At 40.7% G+C, this 18,933-nt stretch overlaps 1 protein-coding gene across 4 annotated transcripts in view; it reads right to left on the bottom strand.

Annotated features, from left to right (window-relative positions):
- The window catches only part of AKAP7 (A-kinase anchoring protein 7), a 122,491-nt gene that overhangs the window by 28,423 nt on the left and 75,135 nt on the right, over positions 1-18,933 (bottom strand). The window contains exons 1-2 of one of the 4 annotated variants that reach the window (XM_027551554.1): positions 5,209-5,638; positions 2,784-2,852 (exon numbers count right to left, since the gene is read on the bottom strand). The exons of 2 other annotated variants lie outside the window; for them this stretch is intronic. In XM_027551554.1, coding sequence (XP_027407355.1) covers positions 2,784-2,852; positions 5,209-5,257 — 118 coding nt within the window. In that variant the 5' untranslated portion in view covers positions 5,258-5,638. Of the gene's footprint in view, positions 1-2,783; positions 2,853-5,208; positions 5,639-18,933 lie in introns of those variants that run through there. One more of the 4 variants, XM_027551555.1, reaches the window with a different exon arrangement.

The raw sequence follows: 18,933 nt of genomic DNA, 5'->3' as shown, positions 1-18,933 counted from the left end.
GGTGTGGTTTTGCTTGTTAGACTGAGAGCATCATGATCTTTCATCCCCAACTTTCTCCCTTCAAGGCATGATAAATACTGGAAACCAACACATCTCTTTTTAAAGAATCAAGTGAATTTAAAAAGAAATCCTCCAACAATAAGGACCATGTATCATCATTGTATCTTCCTAACACTTGGCTCAAAGCTTTCCAAATGCGATGTGTTCAACAATATTTATCAGTTGAAGTGAACTGAATTACTCTTCCTAACAGCTCCCATAAATTTCATTGCCACTAAAATGGAACATGAAAGTTCAGAAGAAATCAAAGACTTTTGGTTTCTTTACTAGGTTTAGAAATATTTGTTCCAGAATGGATGTACTCTTAGATACACTGAGTATCTTCCAGAATATATCTGAAGCCTTTTGGTTGCAGGTGATAACAATTTAGCCCAAGCAAGTTAAACCGAAAAAGAGGGGAAGGATTTATTGCTTCACAAAATACAGGTCTTAGTCACAGCTGAACTCAGAGACTCAAACAATATCATCAGGACTGTCTCTTTTTCTCTCTCCTTCTCTGGCCTCTTTCTTCTGTGCTTCACCCTCAGGAAGATGCCCCCTAACTCCCTATCAGCTAGCAATCTTGTGCTTACATCCCTTTCACTCACAACCCAAAAGGAAGACAGATCCTTGATCAACTCTTAAGAAAGTCTCTGGTCAACTCCACGTGGACCACATGTCCCTTGAACATGTGCACATGTCCCAGGGCAGGGAAGCCTAATGTCATGATGGACAGACCCCACAGAGAAGGGGAGGGAGTCCCCCAGAGGAAGGGCAGCTACACAGATAAATGCCGTAAGGCTGCTCAACAATTAAAGGCCTAAAATCCCGAGTCCCTTCCCTTCCTGGCCATGATGGAAATAAAAACAGTCTTCCAGGCTGACATCTAAGGTGACTACAGTTGTACAGTACAGTCTCATTCATTACAGAGGAATTGTATTTACTGGGTCTATAATGAGCCGATAATCAAATTCCAAATCATCAGAAACAAACTATCTTCAGATTAGACTCATATTTATAAAATAGTACAAATGATCTGTTTAACTCATCCCACACAGAAAGACTCAGCTATTTGTCAGCATTACTTTGCCGATAAAGGTCCATCTAGTCAAAGCTATGGTTTTTCCAGTAGTCATGTATGGATATGAGAGTTGGACCATAAAGAAAGCTGAGCGCCAAATAATTGATGCTTTTGAACTGTGGTGTTAGAGAAGACTCTTGAGAGTCCTTTTGACTGCAAGGAGATCAAACCAGTCAATCCTAAAGGAAATCAACCCTCAATACTCACTGGAAGGACTGATATTGACCTGAAGCTCCAATATTTTGGTCACCTCTTTTGCGAACAGCTGACTCATTGGAAAAGACCCTGATGCTGAGCAAGAGTGAGGGCAGGAGAAGGGGGAAACAGAGGATGAAATGAAAGGATGGCATCACTAACTCAATCAACATGAGTTTCAGCAAGCTCCAGGAGTTGGTGATGGACAGGGAAGCCTGGCATGCTGCAGTCCATGGGGTCGCAAAGAGTCAGACACGACTGAGCAACTGAACTGAAATGAACACAGAATGACTGTATTGAAACATATTTCATATATAAAAGTAAAAGGTCTATGTATTATTTAAACACATACTTATAAAATTAAGACGTTTCTTGTTAAAATACATATTCTGTGTGTGTGTGTGTGTGTGTGTGTGTGTGTGTATTTGTGTGCTTAGTTGCTCAATCATGTCCAACTCTAAGCAACCCCATGCCCTGTAGCCTGCCAGGCTCTTGTGCCAGGCAAGAATATTGGAGTGGGTTGCCATTTCCTACTCCAGCAGATTCTTTACCACTGAGCCACCTGGGAAGCCCTAAAATACATACTAATGCTCTTATTTTCAGCATCCTAGAAGGCCAGGGCTAGAAAGTAACTGAGCTGTCAGTGCACCCAACCATTAGCTGTTCTATCCTCCGCTAACACATGTCGCTTTGACAAATCACCACAGGATGGACATTCACCTGTTTCATTCCACATAAAGCAAATGTACTTCAAAATGGGAAAATTTGCAACAGGAAAGGAGCAAATAAAACGCCTTCTGAATTAGCTACAGAGGTATCTCTTATAGTGATTAAAGCTTCCTTTTCAGGTTTTTTAGTGAGACTGACAAACTGCAGGGGCCAATAAGCTTGTATTCCTGTTCAAGAACAATCCCTTCAGGAAGCTCACTAAGAGACAATGAGGTAAAATTCAAAGAACACAAGTACTGTAAAAGACTTCAGCAAAAACTTCATCAGAGACTATTTACAACACTGATTAATCCTACAACATCTGCAGAAACATTTCATGGTAAGTATGGTCCTGTGTAGCAAGGGAAAGTGCTTAATCTTCCAAGAAATACGCATTTATTGTCAGTCTATTCTACCTATTGTGGCCAAAAAGTATACAGTTTGAGAAAATGTTCCACTGCTGGGGCCTTAAACAAAATGGTCTAGCTGCTTTGTGCTGCATTTACTGAAAAATAAACTATGATGAATTCTACTAGATTTGACTACTCACCCCATTATCAAGATTTCTGGCTGTGCATACAGTTAACTTTTTACACAAACATCACCCTTGCACAAGTTGATTTTTTTTTAATCATTTTGCTTGATTAAAATAGTAGCACTAATAAATCAATGAGATGAGAACACTTTCTCTCTACCACCACCAAGGGCAAAGGCAGGATATAACAGCAGCAGGAGGGGAAAGGGACCATTTGACTCTTACCACTCGGCCAGCTGGGTCCCTCCCTTCTGTATCTCTGCAGGACTACAGAGGATGGGCTTTCCAACTCGCCTGTGTTTTGGGAACGACAACCACAAATGTAAACATTTACCAAAAACTCATTTAATTCCTCATTCGAGCTGCTCTCAGAAGGTACATTCTGGGGTCATCACCCTTTACAATGGAATTAGAAGGGCGTGGGCATAAGCTCTCTTGTGCTCTGCTCCTGGGAGGTCCTCACTTAGCTCAGAGCAGGCTAACAAGGCTACTAGGTGGGCTCACAAAAATGAAAAAGACCCAGAAGCTTACTGCACAACCCAGTAGCAAGATCAGGCCCTCCCAAACATCTAATATGGGTTCTTTTACACGCAATCAACACAACTTATGAACTGAATATTTATGTTAGTGCTAATTTACATGTTTCTTCAAGCACGCTGGCTAAGAATTTCTCTGCCTTTTTTTTCAAGTCCCCTTTTTAAGTACTGGTAGACCATCAGCATAGCAGTGCCTGGCAGAGAACCTTCTCTTTAGACCACCCTGTAGCAAAGAAATTAAACACAACACCAGACAACAGCTGATGGGGTATATGAACACAGCGTGAAGAAAACAGTGAAGCAATGAGAAAATCAAAGACAGATGAAAGAATAACGGGGAGAGAATGGGGACGATCCAGGGGCCAGTAGGCATGAATGAGAGGAGAGGGGGCACAAATGCTTCGATTCTAACCATAATTTGCACTTTGGGACTTGAACTTCACTTCAGACACAGTGGCTTGTCTTCATTTTCTTTTTAAAATGTTGTAAGTTGAGAAAGGAAGCCCCCCAAAGTACTTCCTGTTGATCAATATTGAGAGGTGCTCTATGTAAAACAAAAGACTTTGCATTCCCAGGGTCACAGGTGAGAAAGAAAAGAGCAAATTCCTCATCAAGGTAAAGCCTGGCTTCTATGATTAGAGAAGAGAAGGCTGCTCACAGATGGGAAAAAGAGAAAAGGGAACACAAGGAAAGCAGGAACTCTAGGAAAACCTGGAGCAGTGGACTAGGAAGTGGAGAAAGGAAAGAATTCACTCTGCCTACATCTGTCCAGACCAAGGTTTTTCCTATGCAGATCTACCTCAAGGAATCAATCAATCAACCAAAGCCCTCAGTTATACAAATGGATCATTCTGACAAATATCTGAAAAGTTTCACGGTGCCGAATGCATATCAGTGCTCACTGTTAGAAAATGAACAGCTCTGTTGTACAAAGTCATATCAGGTGTTCAGCTCAGGACCACTGTATACTACAGAGTATCATTTTCACCAGTAAAATTTAGAGCACAGCTGGGGACTCTTGTTAATAAGCAAATACTCTGAAGTCTCCTAACATTTATTCCAAAGCATTCCCAGAAGATTTCTTGTAAAACCTGGCTTATTTTCCCAAGTGCATAGGTATAAGATATGTATTCATTACTTTTAAACCTGCCTCTGGCTAGTTTCCTGAGGAACAGGAAATAAAAGCCAGATGTGAATCTTTGAGTATCTGAATCTGATATTGAGAGATTCTGTTGACCTATTTAAATTTCAATAAAGCACTGATGTAAAAGAAATGTGGCTGCAAATTTTAATAAGCACGTCTGTGAACATTTTTACTGAAAAAGAAGTAAAAATTCAATACTTGGGGGTAACGAGTGTACGGCAAATCTATTTGGGATGTTAATTACAATGTGGGTACTGTTTTAACAAAGTTGAAATGTAAGTGATTACACTTAAGTCAGGGAGGAAAACATTTCAGTGCAAATGTCATCACTTTAAGTTCTGTTTTCTGGGCCATAAGCAGATGTGGAACCTGACTGACATTAGTTTAAGAATATTCAGTGAGGTTTTTGCAGAAGTCAAAGTGGCATCCCTCGTCTGGAGGAATCTTACAGTTACACCCAAATTCCCTCCACGGAGAACAAAGCAAAGGACATACGAAAATATCTGCAAATGTATAATACATGTCATTTCCGAGCCAGCTTTACTTCTCTATATGTTATTATTGAGCACTACTCTGAAAACCTCTCAATTTCAGAGAACACAAATGAAGTCTGGCCTGTATAATTTGTCAAATTGCATGCAGTGACATGCAGAGAAACTCAAAACTAAGACTCTAATGTGATAAAAATAAGCTGTAAAATTCCAACAGAAGGAAGATGAAATTCTAGATCTTTAACACAGCCCTATTCATTGAGTGACTGTACTCTGACGGTTAATTATTAACTATATACCTATAGTTAATACACATGAAATACACATGAAATACACACGAAATATCAGAGCTCCTTATTCTCCTGTTTCCCATAAGGGGAAAAAAAAAAAAAAAAAAAAACAACCACTACCCCTAGAAGAAGACAGTCACTCTAAACAGCCAAGCACTTAGGATTCAGCACAGTGCAAATCCCACTTACTGATTTTTTCCTCGTCTCTTGAGAAAGGAAAGCAGCAGAGCTGGCCCATGGCACTGGCGCTCTCTCTCCCGCCTGGTGTTCTCCCCAGGCTCCCCAAAGAGCCACCGCAGTTTACCCCACGGTCCGCGAGCACACCCTGCCTCCTCCACTCCCCGGAGCAGCACAAGAGCAGGGAGAGCGGCGGCGGGGATGCTCTCCGACGAGGGGGCTCTCGCAGCCGCTGGGAGAAGGCAGGCTCCACCTCCCCGGGCCCCAGCCCCACGCAGCTGATACGCGGCTGGCTTTCGGGGAAGCGGGACTGGCTTTCGGGGAAAGAAGCGGCCCTACGTTCGCCTAATTCTCATAAAACTGGGAGCTCTCGCCCTGAGATGAGTGCCACGTGCGCTGCGCGGCTCTGCAGATATGTCTCTAAGAAAGGTAGTGGAGAGCAAACCACAAGGAGTCCTTTCTCCTGCAGACAGATACGGTAATTACACAGGGAAATTCAAAGGGGGAGGGGGGGGACCATATATTCTGTCTGCTACTTAAAGAGGAAGAGCTTTCTTTTATCCCCAGGAAATTTTTATTTCTTTGTTTCAGAAACAGGGAACCTGACTTTGCAGAACACAGAAAACACAAGTTGGAGTACCAGGAACTTCAAGCTGCAAGAAGGGTAGAATGGCGAAGTGGAGGAGGGATATAAAAGAGACCATCAATTGTCATCTGCACATTACAGTTTATCATTTAAATATCTGCTTTTTTAAACACTGCCGTGTTTCTCTACTAAAGCATTAAATCAATACCATGAATTTTTAAATTACAGCATCAAAGTATGTCAGTAGCCCAGAAAATGCCCCAAATCACTGAGAAAAAGATCAGCAATAATAGCATCTTTTCTGAATAAAAACACAAGGTGGTTAAGCAAATTCAGGGATGGCAAAATAGCTGATTTCCAGACACGATATATTCTGAACTTCATGTAATCGTTCATGTAAAGATTTCATGTAATTGTGCCAAATCTGTTATCTTGCATAGGGAAGAGCTTTATCTTGCAACACTATGTGAAGGAAAGACTGCTCATGGTGCCAGGAATACCACCCAAATTCTTACTCTATTCCTCAACTTTCCAGCTAGGCACTCACATCCATTCACTGGGAGCTGGAAGGAGAAGGCAGTGGGTGATGATGAAAATTTCCCTGGTTTTGAATGCAGTGTGTCTATTTTCCTACTCATCTGAAGAAAAAAAGTATACAGTCTGGAAGAAAAAAAAAAACTTATTTTTTAAATCCTAACCATTACTTTGTGTGTTAAAGAAATATATGCAGTGAACACACTTCACTGAGGAACATGAGTAACTCCTGGCATCCCCTAATCCTGGCATTGGTGTAGGGATAGAACCTTTAGAAATAAAAAGCCAGAGGTCTGAATCTCAGATCCGTCCGGTATTAACAGTTCTGAAACGCTGACCTCTCTGTCTGAGTTTTGATATCTTCATCTGTAAATCTGGCAAACTCACTATAAAATTTTAATTTGTTATTGCAGAGTAGGTGGTGTTTGGGAGGAGGGAGAGAAGAGAATAGACTGAATATCTCAAGTCTTTCCAGCACCAGCTAGCAATCGCACCTCCGCCTCTCCCAATTCTGGCGCCCTCTAGCTGCCATCTTGAGTTACTGCTTACACCTGTCACGTCCAAGCAAATAGCCCCCTCACTCCAATGCAACCTCCAGGGGATAATGTCCTGTGATAAACTCTACCAACTTGACTTTTATTAATTAAAGTCAAGTTTATTTATTAATTAAAGTCGTTTATTTATTAGTCCCCTGTTGGCACTACTACTGGAAACTTCCAAATATGAAACCTATAAAATGTATTGTTAGCTAAGTAACAGTGTGTATCCCAGGATGTCCTGAAATCCAAAGCGGAGGTGGGGGGCGGATGGAGTTATAAAATGTTGGAGGCTTTTTTCCCCCATAAGCATTAAAAGTGAATTAAGCATAACAAAAGACTAGAAAACTACTGAAAAACTCAAGAAAGGAATTTTAAAACTGGCTTGCTGCTGCTGCTAAGTTTCTTCAGTCGTGTCTGACTCTGTGTGCAAATAATTAGCATATCGTTTAACCTCAAAGAGGGGATGGAGTCTGTGCTCAAGGTCACTAAGGTTTATCTCAGTTCTAAAAGGCTGCAATTTCACACTGTAGGTTTATGACTACTTCTAGCTCCAATCAGTCAATCCTAAAGGAATCAGTCCTGAATACTCATTGAAAGGACTGATGCTGAACCTGAAACTCCAAAACTTTGGCCACCTGACGCGAAGAACTGACACACTGGAAAAGACTCTGATGCTGGGAAAGACTGAAGGTGGAAGGAGAAGGGGACGACAGAGGATGAGATGGTTGGATGTTATCACTGACATAATGGACTTGAGTTTGAGTAGGCTCCGGGAGTTGGTGATGGACAGGGAAACCTGGCGTGTTGCAGTCCATGGGGTCTCAAGAGTCGGACACGACTGAGTGACTGAACTGACTGAGCTTGGGATTTCTAAGAATGGTTTTCACACTGCATAGTTGTGAATTTTTTCAATAAAGATGATTCCTTCAACATAAAATTAAATGTGATTTCACTCCTATAGATTTCATAAGAGCTTTCATATACATAAATTTTTAATTCAAAATAACTAAGAAACTCATGTGTCTGGATTTTTTCATTTAGGAAAAAAACTATTTCATATGTATATGAAATTCTGGTCAAAAAATAGAACTTTCCCCCCTGCCATTCCATGCCCCACTCCCAAATGTGAATAAGTATCACGCAGAAGGACCTAGAAAGTAGTCATATTTTACCCAATTATTTGAGAATACAACAGTATATAATTAAGTTGAATAGTTTAAGGTAGAAGCCCCACCACAGTTCAGTTCACTCACTCAGTAGTATCTGACCCCATGGACTGCAGCACACCAGGCCTCCCTGTCCATCACCAACTCCTGGAGTTTACTCAAACTCATGTCCATTGAGTCAGTGATGCCATCTAATCATCTCATCCTCTATGGTCCCCTTCTCCTCCTGCCCTCAATCTTTCCCAGCATCAGGGTCTTTTCAAATGAGTCAGTTCTTCGCATCAGGTGGCCAAAGTATTAGAGTTTCAACTTCAGCATCAGTCCTTCCAATGAATATTCAGGACTGATTTCCTTTAGGATGGACTGGATCTCCTTGCTGTCTGAGGGACTCTCAAGAGTCTTCTCCAACACCACAGTTCAAAAGCATCAATTCTTTGGTACTCAGCTTTCTTTATAGTCCAGCTCTCAAATTCATACATGACTACTGGAAAAACTATAGCTTTGACTAGATGGATCTTTGTTGGAAAAATAATGTCTCTGCTTTTTAATATGCTGTCTAGGTTGGTCATAGCTTTTCTTTCAAGGAGTAAGCATCTTTTAATTTCATGGCTGCAGTCACCATCTGCAGTGATTTCCGAGCCCCCCAAAATAAAGTCTGTCACTATTTCCATTGTTTCCCCATCTATTTGCCATGAAGGGATGGGACCAGATGCCATGATCTTAGTTTTCTGAATGTTGAGTTTTAAGCCAACTTGTTCACTCTCCTCTTTAACTTTCATCAAGAGGCTCTCTAGTTCTTCTTCATTTTCTGCCATACCTCAGTCTCCCTAACTCACAAATGCAATCAAGTAGTAATTTAAAATTTAAAATAATTGCTAATAGCAAAGGAAACCATAAACAAGATGAAAAGACAACCCTCAAAATGGGAGAAAATAATGGCAAACAGAGCAACTGACAGAGGGTCAATCTCCAAAAAATACAAGCAGCTCATGCAGCTCAATATCAGAAGAAACAAACAACCCAATCAAAAAATAGGCAGAAAACCTAAACAGACATTTCTCCAAAGAAGACACACAGATGGCCAATAAACACATGAAAAGATACTCAACACTGTTCATTATTCGAGAAATGCAAATCAAAACTACATGCTGCTGCTGCTGCTAAGTCGCTTCAGTCGTGTCTGACTCTGTGAGACCCCATAGACGGCAGCCCACCAGGCTTCCCCGTCCCTGGGATTCTCCAGGCAAGAACACTGGAGTGGGTTGCCATTTCCTTCTCCAAAAACTACATGTGGTGTCATGATATATCTGATGCTTTTGAACTGTGGTGTTGGAGAAGACTCTTGAGAGTCCCTTGGACTGCAAGGAGATCCAACCAGTCCATCCTAAAGGAGGTCAGTCCTGGGTGTTCATTGGAAGGACTGATGTTGAAGCTGAAACTCCAATACTTTGGCCACCTGATGTGGAGAGCTGACTCATTTGAAAAGACCCTGATGCTGGGAAAGATTGAGGGCAGGAGGAGAAGGGGACGACAGAGGATGAGATGGTTGGATGGCATCACCGACTCAGTGGACATGGGTTTGGGTGGACTCCAGGAGTGGTGATGGCCGGGGAGGCCTGGTGTACTGCAGTTCATGGGGTCGCAAAGAGTTGGACACGACTGAGTGACTGAACGCAACTGTACTGAACTGATATATCTGTCAGAATGGCCATTATCAAAAAATCTACAGTAAACACTGAATAGGATGTGGAGCAAAGGGAACCCTCTTGCACTGTTGGTGGGAATGTAAATTGATACAGGCACCACGGAAAACAGTATGGAGATTCCTTTAAAAAGCTAGGAGTAAATCTACCATATGACTGAGCAATCCAACTACGGGGCATACATCCTGAGAAAACCATTAACAAAAAAAGACACATGCACCCCAGTGTTCACTGCAGCACTATTTACAATAGCCAGAACATGGAAGCAACCTAGACATCCATTGAGAGATGAATGGATAAAGAAGTTGTGGTACATATACACAATGGAATACTGCTCAGCCATGAAAAGGAACAAATCTGAGTCAGTTCTAGTGATGTGGACACACCTAGAGCTTGTCATATAAAGTAAGTCAGAGAGAGAAAAACAAGTATGTATATTAATACATATATACTGAATATAGAAAAATGGTACTGATGAATCAATTTATGTAGGGCAGGAACAGAGACGCAGATGTAGACAGATTTGTGGACACAGTGGGGAAGGAGAGGGTGAGATGAACTGAGAAAGTAGCACTGAAATATAGACATTAGGAAAGGAAAGGAAAGTGAAGTCGCTCAGTCGTGTCTGACTCTTTGCGACCCCATGGACTGTAGCCTACCAGGCTCCTCTGTCCATGGGATTTTCCAGGCAAGAGTACTGGAGTGGATTGCCATTTCCTTCTCCAGCGGATCTTCCCGACCCAGGGATTGAACCCAGGTCTCCTGCACTGTAGACAGACGCTTTACCGTCTGAGCCACCAGGGAAGTCCATATATAGACATTACTGCGTGTAAAAAAGACCGCTAGTGGGAAGCTGCTGTATAGCACAGGGAGCTCGGCTTGGTGCTCTGTGATGAACTAGAGGGGTGGGGGGGAGGTTCAAGAAGGAGGGGATATGTGTATACTTATGGACAGTGGAGTCTGGCAAGCTACAGTCCATGGCGTTGCAAAGAGTCAGATATGACTAAGCAACTAACACATGGCTGCTTTGCACTGTTGTATGGCAGAAACCAACACGACAATGTAAAGCAATTATCCTCCAATTAAAAATAAACTTGAAAAAATAAAACAAAAATAATCACTAACACTTACTGGACACCTGCCAGGCACATGTTAAGTGCTTTACATTTACTCATTCATTTCATCTTTACCACAGCTCTGAGGTAGATACTATTAATACTAACCCCACTGCACAGGTGAAAAACTTCAGAAAAACGTTCAGAAAAGTAACTTGGCCAAAATCTCCCCCAAGAGCATGTGACAATAATGGGATCTGGACTCAATCTGTCTGGATGCATAAGCCCTGAGCATCTCATTGCAGAGTTCCATGTTATTTAATATAATTTGTGTGTAGTATCGGGTATATATTGGGTTGGCCAGAAAGTTCATTAAGGATTTTACCTAACGTCTTACGGAAAACTTTTTGGCCAATGCAAACACTTTATGAAACCTCTTACAATTTCAGAATAATGCTCAGAAAAATAGTTATTTAACCAAGCTCTATGGCAATATGTTTTAAATGCCTTGTTTTCTTATGTTTTTTCACCAAATCCTTTTATTAATGGTGCAAGAGTAATATAATCCTAGTTTAAAACAAAGGACCTAAAGACAGATCCCTTGTTGGAGCTGCCTGCCATGCCTTGGTGAAATGATTCAATGAAGAACACAGGGCACCAGAATGTCCCCAGGAAGCATTCATCTTCCAGGAAAAAAGAGCAACTCGGACCATTCACAAGTGATCCCCAAAAATATTAGTGGGGTTTTATTAAGGGGTTAAACAGACTCCTTTCAGTAATATATAGAGATCTACCATAACTAGATTAAAAAAAGAAGTTTAACGTCAATGATACAAAAATATCTGCTATGATTTCATGTTCAGAAATTTAAAACATAACCTTTTCATGTTATCTTTTCTCACAGGCCTGGCTACAAACCAACCATGGAGACGACAGTTGCCCATATCAGCTATAGCTGTTTGAATTTTTATTATAATGGTGACAATGGCAGGAATACAACTAAAAGTATGAGGGGGTGGCAGCTGTCTCTTCTTCATGTTCTTTGAAATATCAGCTCTGATTACTGTCTCCAGTGAAAAACACAATTCTTAACTATGACCAAAGACTCTATTCTCTGTGTCATTGTTTGGCTTTATGTTCTATCTATAACTGAAAACATTTGTATGTGGATTTCTGAGCAACCTTGTTACAAAAGTCTGACTCAAAATAAAGAAAGAAATCTCACTGTAATATTTTGACTCTAAAAAACTGTAGAAATGACCAATTCTTCTGAGACTTCCAGTTCATTAAGAAAGGAAATCTGAGTTTAACAACTTACAGAAACAAATGAGAAAGAAAATAAAAGGTAAATGTTCCTTTAGTCAAAAGAATGGAGACAAAGAGAACATAAAATCATGAAGTGTAAACAGAGGGGGGAAAATGCTTTATCCCTCCAAATTCTGGAACCAAGCCTTAGGAGACGTGCCTTTAAGCACAGAAGACACACTCCAGGCAGACTTCCTCATAAAACAGGTAGCACGCTGATGGGAACTGTTATGCCAAGAAATGTCACCGTTTCAGTGAAAAGGTACGTAAGTTCAAGAAGTGCTTGACAATTGATGGAAATACAATTCACGAAAATTGGGATGTTTTGGAATATATCACAATTTTTCATGTTGACATCAGGGTACCAACAAAACAAACAGCTAATCTGGGCTTGAAAAAGCTGGATGGACTTACTCAAAACTGTTTTGTTTCTCTATGTTCCCATAAAACCCAATTCAGTTTTCAATGATCAATCCACAGTAAGCATATATCTATCATACAGATGTGCTTCCATTTTTCAATCATGCTACATCTGTGTAGCCTTTCTGTACCCAAAGGGCAAGGTTCTGAAACTACAACATTATATATCGATGCTTGAAACCTGTTCTTATGAGTATCTGTCTGCAAGGGAAAAAGACTGAAAAATTATAACTGAAAAGCCTTAAGGATGATCTGTAAATCTCACTGGTGAAGTCCTTTTAAATTACCAGCTAAAAGAACCTTGATCTAACTGAAATTTGGAAGGCAAGAATTATTTTTTACCATTATTCTTACTTAGTCATATTTTCAACAAAGACTTTTAAACTTCTCTCTACAGAGCTTTAGCTGTTTTTCTCAAAAACTGAAAGTTATAGGTATTTCAAACTGCCATATGCTGTACAATTTCAGTATGTAATTGGAAAGAGAAAGTGTTTTTTCATATATGTGAAAAACATACCATATACAGCATATGTGCATTTAGGAAAAAAGAGGAAACAAGCAGACAATCAGAGCAGCACAAGAAGTCCTTCCTTATCAATCCCAATGTCCTTCCCAACCTCTGCTGACGCATGCCTGCCGAGTGCCGGTTTTCAAATGCCTCCTCCATGCTTATCATTCAGTCAGTTCTTTTCTAAGTATGTGGCCCAACCTTAAACAGTGGATGTAGTTGAAGCCTTTTCCTTAATAGTGAGAATAAATTAGGGCGGATGATCTATTTCCCTGCTCAGAGAACAGACAGCAGTAGGGCTGGGAGAAGGCTGAGAATTACAATGTGTTTATACACAGACACCTTGAATTGATATTACACCGTTTTATCAAATCTATCTGATTCCAGGCACTATTTATGAAGCACTGAGTATGTGCTAATATTATAATCACATCAGCTCTTGGGGTGGAGGTAACTCTTGAGTCGGGGGCTGCTGCCAGAGTAGGTGAGAGAGAAAGCCTGGGCCCAAGGAGGGCAGGAGGCCCACATCTGTAGGCACGGTGAAGGGAGCAGGAGAAAGCCCAGAATTCACACTGTGGTAAATCCTATTCGGCAGTTTTATGAAGGCAAAGCAGCACCAGGGCGACAAAGGCCTGTAACAGTCATCTACTCTAGACAGATACTCTTCAGGTCTGCATTTTACAGTCTGTCCTCCTTTGCAGGCAGTAACAATGAATTCACAAAAGCTGACAGGAGTTACTCACAGGCAAGTTCAATGTCTGCATGTTAAAACCTATTTTAAAAAAGAAAGAAGAGCAGAGAATACACTTAATCTGCTGGCCAGTATTTGCATTATCCGACATGGCTGCTTTCTCATTCAAGTGCCTTTAATCCTCTAATGCCATGCACCTTTCAGAGAGAAAGACACATCCTTCACGGGAAGAAAAAAAAAATATTTCAAAAAGCTAACCAATAAGTAATGAGTTTATTTGTAGTTTAACAGTGTAAACAACACAAAATTTGGTTTTACAGTTCTCAACTTATTGGGTTTTTTCCCACAGGTCCTAATTCTTTACGTAGAATATCCTCAAATCTATATTTAGTTCTGAAAGTGGTTCACTGTTTGTCTTGATTCACTGACAGCACAACAGTCAGTCACATTTACTGCGATGTAAAGTATCTGAAGACTTCAAATAAAGGGTGCTTTAACGACTCAGGATATAATGATTAATTCTTTTTTCCTCTAATAACACAAAGTAATACAGAAGAATGAAAGGGAATCCCCAAGATAATGAAAAGAAAATTTTCTTATACTAGATGAAATGCAGTTAAATCAAGATTGGTTTCGGCAGGTCTCAGGACCTGTCATGATCCACCAGGGCCTAGGCTGACACTCATCTGGTACACTACGTCAGTATTCTTTCTGTTTATAGATTCAACCATAAAGTTTTAGTAACTGTCAGAACTGTGTTTAAATATACATAAAACACTGAGTATTTTCTGCTAATACATTCTGTAATTCACATCCAAATTGTGTTACATCTGTTAGGATGCATTCACCTGCAAGTAACGGGAAACTCTTGACTCAGATGGTAAGAAATTTTTAAATGTCACTACCCCTATAATCTAAGGTAGAGTTGCTCTAGGTTGGTTAATTCTGTGGCTTAAGAAGATCATCAAGGGCCGGATGGGAAGCAGGTTCAAGAGGGAGGAGATATATGTATACTTATGGCTGACTCACGCTGTTGTATAGCGGAAACCAACACAACATTGTAAAGCAATTACTCTCAAATTAAAAATAAATTAAAAAAAGAAGAAGATCATCAAGAGTCATGTTCCAGTCTCCCATACTCAGCACATCAGGCGTGAAGTCCCCTACTGTCCCTATGGTTAAGATGCTGCAAAGTCCAGGGTCACATGTATATTCAACAATTTCCAGCTAAAAATAATGATGTCTTCTTCCCAACAAATTACGCATCATCAAAAAAACTTTTCTCTGGGATCCCAAGCAGACTTGCCCTCACTTATCAGAAATGGGTCACATGCCACTTCCTAAACTAATCACTGGCAAGAATGGGACCAATCACCTGAAGGGCTAAAGTGGACCCCACATGCTCTGAAGTTCACTGTCTCACAGGGAAAGAAGGGCTCTGCCAACCAGGAATCAGGGTGGGAAGAAAATGGACTCAGAACAGGCAAACCCCTGTGGCCTCTAGAGTTTTATATTTAACTTTTAATAGAAATGTGGTATCTACTGTTTGGTCTCTTTAAAATTAGAAAAGTGGGACTTCCCTGGTGGTCCACTGAAGTAACCTACTTCACCAGGTTAGGTTCACACTGTAACCTAGGTAGGTTCACATTGTAACCTGCCAGTACAGGGGACATGGGTTCAATCCCTGGTCCAGGAAGATGTCACATGCTGTGGGGCAACTAATCCCGTGTGCTACAACTACTAAAGCCCGTGCACTCTAGAGCCCGTGATCTGCAACAAGAGAAGCCACCACAGTGAAAAGCCCTTGCACAGCAACGAGACAGTAGCCCTGGCTTACCGCAACTAGAGAAAGCCCACTCACAGCAATGAAGACCCATTGCAGCCAAAAATAAAATAATTGAAAAATGTTTTTTAATTAGAAAAATGATTGAAAAGGTCTAAATAGTTCTGAGCAAAGAAAAAGTCCTGAAAAGTAAATCATCGATAAAGGGTGGCATGCTAATTTTTTTAAACACCTATCCTATATAGATAAATGTATGCCATACTTAGGGCTTCCCTGGTGGCTCAGCTGGTAAAGAATATGCCTGCAATGCGGGAGACCTGGGTTCGAGTCCTGGGGTGGGAAGATCCCCTGGAGAAGGGAACAGTGATCCACTCCAGTATTCTGGCCTGGAGAATTTCATGGACTGTACAGTCCATGGGGTCACAAAGAGTCGGACATGACTGAGTGACTTTTACTCACTCATGCCATACTTATAAACTAAATTCTTGCTAAAAATGCATAGCTGGAGCACAACTGTGAACTCTCTTTCTCTAAAGTGTATTAGGTTAAGACTGACTTAAGTAAAAGCTCTGGCTTTTATGGGAGCTGTTAGCAGTGAAAATATATTTGGCAGCTACGGTTCCCTGGTATGAACCACGTGATAATCAAACGTAGTTTCCTTTACTCATAGCCAGAACCAAAACAAAATATTTCCCTGAATACCGTAGTCAATATAAGATCAAATAGAGCCACAGTTCATGAACTGACAAAATGCTGTTCTTTCTGTTAGCAACAGTTATTGCTTTAGGTATTTTATACAAAACATAAATAACACTATACTGTGTTTTTTTCATAGCCCCCAAAATAATAAAGTCCATTTTCTATCTTTACCATTGTATTTATATACATAAATTACACATAAATATGTATATGCAATATAAAATAATGCAGCTCAGTGGTAAAGAATCTGCCTGCCAATGCAGGAGACACAGGAGACGCAGGTTCGATTCCTGGGTCAGGAAGATCCCCTAGAGTAGGAAATGGCAACCCACTCCAGTATTCTTGCCCGGGGAAATTCCATGGACAGAGGAGCCTGGCAGGCTGTAGTCCTTGGGGTCGCAAACAGCTGGACATGACTGAGTGACTGAGCACGCATACAAAGGTATCTGATGGATAAACACATGTAAGTATATGCATGTGTGTATATACATGCATTTTATTTATATATGGTATTTTTATTTTTGAAATGTACCCGTGGTAATACCATGCCAATTTAAGGAAAGCATTAGGAATAAAGCAAATTTATAATAATCTGAGTGGGTGTTCTGATGTCAGGAATAAGTACTGTTACAATAAGTATTCTAATATAACTATTACTGCTGTTAATCTTAATAACTAACATTTTTATAACTTTATGTCAGGCATTGTGCTAAGTACTTTTAAAACATTAATATACTAGCTTGGTTAAAAAAAAATGTGTTCAGAGGCAATTAGGTGATGTGATGGGCCAGTTATCCATAATGTTTGGCAATCAGAAGGCTTTTCTAACATTAATTTCCTATATCTTAATGGTTCCCTTTGACTGCAGACTCTGCCTTCTAATCATTTCATTCATTTTTCTTTTTATTTGGAATTCAATATTTACTTTCATGTTTCTTAAAATACACTTAAAGGCTATACACATATATCATCAGTCAGTTCAGTTCAGTTCAGTCGCTCAGTTGTGTCCGACTCTTTGCGACCCCATGAATTGCTGCACGCCAGGCCTCCCTGTCCATCACCATCTCCCGGAGTTCACTCAAACTCACATCCAATATCACAAATTATCACTATATCATTCTAGCAGTGATGTTTAATTTGTCAGTTAAATTTACCACATAGCAGTGGCCACAGGACTGGAAAAGGTCAGTTTTTATTCCAATCCCAAAGAAAGGCAATGCCAAAGAATGCTCAAACTACCGCACAATTGCACTCATCTCACACGCTAGTAAAGTAATGCTCAAAATTCTCCAAACCAGGCTTCAGCAATACGTGAACCGTGAACTTCCAGATGTTCAAGCTGGTTTTAGAAAAGGCAGAAGAACCAGACATCAAATTGCCAACATCTGCTGGATCATGGAAAAAGCAAGAAAGTTCCAGAAAAACATCTATTTCTGCTTTATTGACTATGCCAAAGCCTTTGACTGTGTGGATCACAATAAACTGTGGAAAATTCTGAAAGAGATGGGAATACCAGACCACCTGACCTGCCTCTTGAGAAATCTGTATGCAGGTCAGAAAGCAACAGTTAGAACTGGACATGGAACAACAGACTGGTTCCAAATAGGAAAAGGAGTATGTCAAGACTGTATATTGTCACCCTGCTTATTTAACTTCTATGCAGAGTACATCATGAGAAACGCTGTGCTGGAAGAAACACAAGCTGGAATCAAGATTGCCAGGAGAAATATCAATAACCTCAGATATGCAAATGACACCACCCTTATGGCAGAAAGCGAAGAGGAACTAAAAAGCCTCTTGATGAAGGTGAAAGAGGAGAGTGAAGAAGTTGGCTTAAAGCTCAACATTCAGAAAACGAAGATCATGGCATCTAGTCCCATCACTTCATGGGAAATAAATGGGCAAACAGTGGAAACAGTGTCAGAGTTTATTTTTTGGGGCTCCAAAATCACTGCAGTCATGAAATTAAAAGACGCTTACTCCTTGGAAGGAAAGTTATGACCAACCTAGATAGCATATTGAAAAGCAGAGACATTACTTTGCCAACAAAGGTCCATCTAGTCAAGGCGATGGTTTTACCAGTAGTCATGTATGGATGTAAGAGTTGGACTGTGAAGAAAGCTGAGTGCCGAAGAATTGATGCTTTTGAACTGTGGTGTTGGAGAAGACTCTTGAGAGTCCCTTGGACTGCAAGGAGATCCAACCAGTCCATTCTGAAGGAGATCGGTCCTGGGATTTCTTTGGAAGGAATGATGCTGAAGCTGAAACTCCAGTACTTTGGCCACCTCATGTGAAGAGTTGACTCATTGGAAAAGACTCTGATGCTGGGAGGGACTGGGGGCAGGAGGAAAAGGGGACGACTGAGGATGAGATGGCTGGATGGCATCACTGACTCGATGGACGTGAGTCTGAGTGAATCCGGGAGTTTGTGATGGACAGGGAGGCCTAGCGTTGTGCGATTCATGGGGTCGCAAAGAGTCGGGAACGACTGAGCGACTGAACTGAACTAACCCTTTCATATGTAAGATTCCCAAGGCATCTAATATAAATCATAAGGTTTGAAACCAGGCCAACAGATGGTTGGATTTTCAAAACACCCTTCACAGCTGCCACTTTGTGTTAGCATCAGATTAATAACTGATATACCCGTTAAAATACAGTGAGCCATCACTAAGATTAATTTGCTCAGTTACTTATCTTGCAACTTCCTCTAATTCAAGCAGATGTAAAAAAGCAAGCTGGGAGTTC

This window comes from Bos indicus x Bos taurus, chromosome 9 (assembly GCF_003369695.1).
Source record: "Bos indicus x Bos taurus breed Angus x Brahman F1 hybrid chromosome 9, Bos_hybrid_MaternalHap_v2.0, whole genome shotgun sequence".
In the NCBI taxonomy this organism is placed as follows: Eukaryota; Metazoa; Chordata; class Mammalia; order Artiodactyla; family Bovidae; genus Bos; species Bos indicus x Bos taurus.
This window is presented reverse-complemented; position numbering and strand designations above follow the sequence as displayed.